Source organism: Onychomys torridus, chromosome 12 (assembly GCF_903995425.1).
Source record: "Onychomys torridus chromosome 12, mOncTor1.1, whole genome shotgun sequence".
Lineage (NCBI taxonomy): Eukaryota > Metazoa > Chordata > Mammalia > Rodentia > Cricetidae > Onychomys > Onychomys torridus.
The window spans coordinates 28,327,926-28,331,624 of record NC_050454.1 but is presented as its reverse complement, the minus strand read 5'-3'; the positions used below and the strand labels follow the sequence as shown (position 1 = coordinate 28,331,624).

Sequence of the window (3,699 nt, the reverse complement as noted above, 5' to 3'; positions counted from 1 at the left end):
ATATTTGGTTCATGAACATATCTTTGATCATGCATCAAATGAATTGTAATTTTTTTTCTCAGAAGGAAAGACACACATGACTGTTCATCCTGAGAAAGAACTGATAATGGATCAACAAAGCTAATCTACCCAAGTAAAGCTTGGTGAGTCAGTAAGTTCCTGGAGTTCTTTATAGGCATCTAGGTGAGGAGTTACTTACAGGAGAAGGGATGAATAAAAAGCAACTGACCTTCCAAGCACGGGTGATTTTAGAGAGCAAAGGGCCTTGTGTGCAGAGGTAAGCACTGGGGAAGTCAGGAAAGTTAAAACACATAGCTTATCTCTTCAAAAGAATGAGGTGCATAGCTGCTTTTCCTAGAATGCTAGCAATGATGTAATTTTTTTGACATCCCCTCTTTCCCAAGCCACCCCGCATCCCCACATCCCCCAAATCAAGGTCGTCCATGGGGAGTCAGCAGAGCCCAGCACACTGAGCCTAGGCAGGTCTGAGCCCCTTCCCACTGCACCAAGGCTGTGCAAGGTGTCATACCACAGGCACCAGATATCAGAAGCCAGCCCATAGACCAGGGACAGATCCCAATCCCCATTCCTGGGTGCCCCCCAAACGTTGGAATGGACGAGGCCCTCTGGATACAGAAGGCAGTGATGTAATTTTACTATCTGGGGCTACTTTGCTGTCTGGTGAGAATGGCTCTGCCCTAACCTCCCAGAGATTATGGCTTTCTTTACTCAAGACTTTTCCCCTAAATGGTGAGCATTACTCTTAGACCATAAAACCCACCCCTATGAATGAGATCACATGTGTTTTACAACAGCCTAAGTAACTTCTATGTTATCTTAGGGCCAGGCCAGGCCAATCCCAAAACAAACAGGTATTACGTTTACCTCAGTCAAGCTCCCTAGACCCTAAATCTTAGCACTATCTCTGAGTCAATAGCACCCATTCTTATAAAAACCGCCAGATGTACTTTGTGTAAAGAATCACAATGTAAACATGTCTTAAACTGTTGTGTGCTTAGGACTGAGTTAATTGTTATCTGACTACTTTTTTTCAAAATTGTGTTGTGCTTAAATTGGCTGAAGTAAAATGATCTGGCCAGACTCTAGAAGTCCTGGTCCAGCACTGGTTACAGGAAAATCGGGCTGATCTGAGCTTCATTCTTGTCTCTTTGTGGATCTTGTCTCCCTGCCTGCTGTAAAGTCTGCAGAGACTCACCATAGCTGGTGCCCAACGTGGGGCTTCGAGCTCTGTACAAATTGCAAGCAGCTAAACAGGTAGGAGGCTCTCCTCCAGGCAGCTCAGCTGGTCAGTCTCCTTCACCAGCTGTTGGTCAGCTGCTCCTGGGACACTAGGTAGGGGCATTTGGGAAACACTTTGAGAACACTCAAGTTTGAGATTTTCCAGCCATGTGCATTGTGTTTACCACTTGAGACTCAAGAGCATCTCCACAGGTCCTTGAGGGAATGTTTTAATGCAGAGGAAATTGCTAAAAAACTATGCCTCAGCTGCCAGAATTCTTTGAAACTATGGGAAGTATTTACATGGTGGAGGTGGAGGGTTGTGTGTTTCATATACTAAGGGTAGCCAGGCTGATAATCCCGCAGAGTATAAAAGTATCCTTGCTTGGCCGGCCTTGGAAACCTGACTGATTTTTGTGAGTGGATCTTCCCTGTGGGAACCCATCTTAGCTTCTCCAAACAGCTAGAACACTTGCAGCATGGTTGCTTTGTTCTTCCCTCTCTACTCCCCCCAGAGTGTAACTGTCTCCTCCTCTCCCTCCCAGCTAGCTACTCCAGAGCTCAGTGATCTCATCTTCTCCACCTTTTTCTTCCAGCCTCCAGACACCGACCTTCAAAAATGAAGACTACAATCTACTCCCTTCTCATCTTCATCTCCCTTCTTCAACTGATGATCCCAGTGAATACTGAGGAGACCTTGGATTCTCTCCTGGAGAAAAAGATCAAGAAACTTCTCCCCTGTGGAGGTATGAGATGCGTAGGAGAAACCGTAGCCTAATCCTTGATCATGCTGACTGTTGATAAAGCCTAAAATCCCTTGTACCCCACAAAAGATCTCAACCCCTGTTCAGTCCACTTCATCCCTGCTTTCCTGACCAGGGATTTCTTCAGTACTCTACCCTTTTGAACCTTTAGGTAAGAGATCAATGTTCTTGATGATCATTGATGAAGAAAAGGAGCATAGGTCCTGTAATTTATGAACACATTATGAAACAGGTATAATATTAAACTTTTTAGTTAGTTCATTTAATTTTCATAGCCACTTTAGGAGGTAAGAACACTTTACTTTCTACTACTTTCTCTTCACAAATGAAGAAACTAAATCTTAAAAGATAGTGAGTAGACTACTTATGGAAGCAGTGACACCCCCAAGATAGAAGAGGACTTAAAAGGGAATTGTGAGAAAGATCATGGGCAATATCACTTTTTTCCTCTTACTCAGGTGAGTGTCCCTCCACTGTGACTAAGAGTCTCTCCTGCACTAGTGTGACAGCTAGAAGCAGACTAGCCTCCTGTCCTGCTGGTGAGTATCTCCTCGAGGACAGTTTGTGAATAAGGTATCCCTGTGTCCAAGCCATCAATTCCCTAATCCTGCCTTCTCCTAACCCAGCTTTCTGTTTCCATGGAGCTGAGGCATAGTGCCAGGCGTAGACATCCCTTCCTAGTTGTCCATTACCTTGAGGACTCTAGGGTTCTGCTCTTCCTGTAACCTCTTCCTTCATGCCCACACATGCCTGCCCTTCTTGTCCCTTGATTGTCCAGTCATGGATATGGACTTCCTTCATTTACTAATCTATCCCATATATTGGTGGGCAGGGGGCCAGAACAGGGTTGAAATTGCCATCTATTGAAGACAGTGAAATCCACCTTCCAAGTCCTTCAATTTAAGTCATTTTTGCATTTCATTTGCTTGAAGAGAATTCTGAAGTTTGAAGAGCTTTATGCCCTGCAAAACCTAGATCTACCCATGTGCCTCCTAAGAAGAAAGGACAGTTAGGGACCTTCCATTTCTTGCATTCTAAAGGATTTTATGTCTCATATGACTATGTAGGGATGGCTGTCACTGGCTGTGCTTGTGGCTATGGCTGTGGATCATGGGATATCCAGAATGGAAATACTTGCCACTGTCAGTGTTCAGTCATAGGTTGGACCTCTGCCCGCTGCTGCCAACTGGCCTGAGAAGGAGGAAGCTGACAACCCAGTTTTGAAATGATGACTATAACAAAACCACAATCTCAACATGGATACCTGGCTCATGTCCCCTTAATGAATTCATATTACCCAGTAATCTTGCTTCTTAAAAATAAAGATAAATTTTCACCTGCCTATGTTATGTCTTTTATGTTATTACTCCTAACTTGGGAAATCTCTCACTAGAAAACATTTTCAGTACCTCACATTACATCTCAGTATGGCACGTGAGATTTGTGGTTAGAGAAGGATGGGAAAGGAACTGATTCTCCACTTCTCCTATTTCCTCATTATTTAACAGAAGGTAGTGAGTACATTGTTTGGCATGAAAGATAGTAAATCAAATACCATGCTCTTGATGGAGCTCTCCAGCTGGAACAGTGAACTCTAACCCATGTGCAGGAGAACTTTGCAAGATGCAGGCAGGCAAGGGGAAATGGAAAATAATTTCTAACCTTTTAGCACACACATGTACTCTTTCTTACTCAA

At 43.9% G+C, this 3,699-nt stretch overlaps 1 protein-coding gene across 1 annotated transcript; it reads left to right on the top strand.

Moving 5' to 3' along the window:
- Window positions 1-1,858: 1,858 nt before the first annotated feature.
- LOC118594306 (resistin-like gamma) lies at window positions 1,859-3,298 on the top strand. The gene is made up of 3 exons (XM_036204161.1): window positions 1,859-1,985; window positions 2,462-2,542; window positions 3,071-3,298. The coding sequence occupies exons 1-3, from the start codon at window positions 1,859-1,861 to the stop codon at window positions 3,196-3,198; spliced, it is 336 nt and encodes a 111-aa protein (XP_036060054.1). The 3' UTR covers window positions 3,199-3,298.
- Window positions 3,299-3,699: the final 401 nt, after the last annotated feature.

Coding starts and splice junctions, on each gene's coding strand:
- LOC118594306 (XM_036204161.1), top strand. CDS start 1,859: ATGAAGACTACAATCTACTCCCTTCTCATCTTCATCTCCCTTCTTCAA. Junction 1,986..2,461: donor GAAACTTCTCCCCTGTGGAG/GTATGAGATGCG, acceptor CCTCTTACTCAG/GTGAGTGTCCCTCCACTGTG. Junction 2,543..3,070: donor ACTAGCCTCCTGTCCTGCTG/GTGAGTATCTCC, acceptor ATGACTATGTAG/GGATGGCTGTCACTGGCTGT.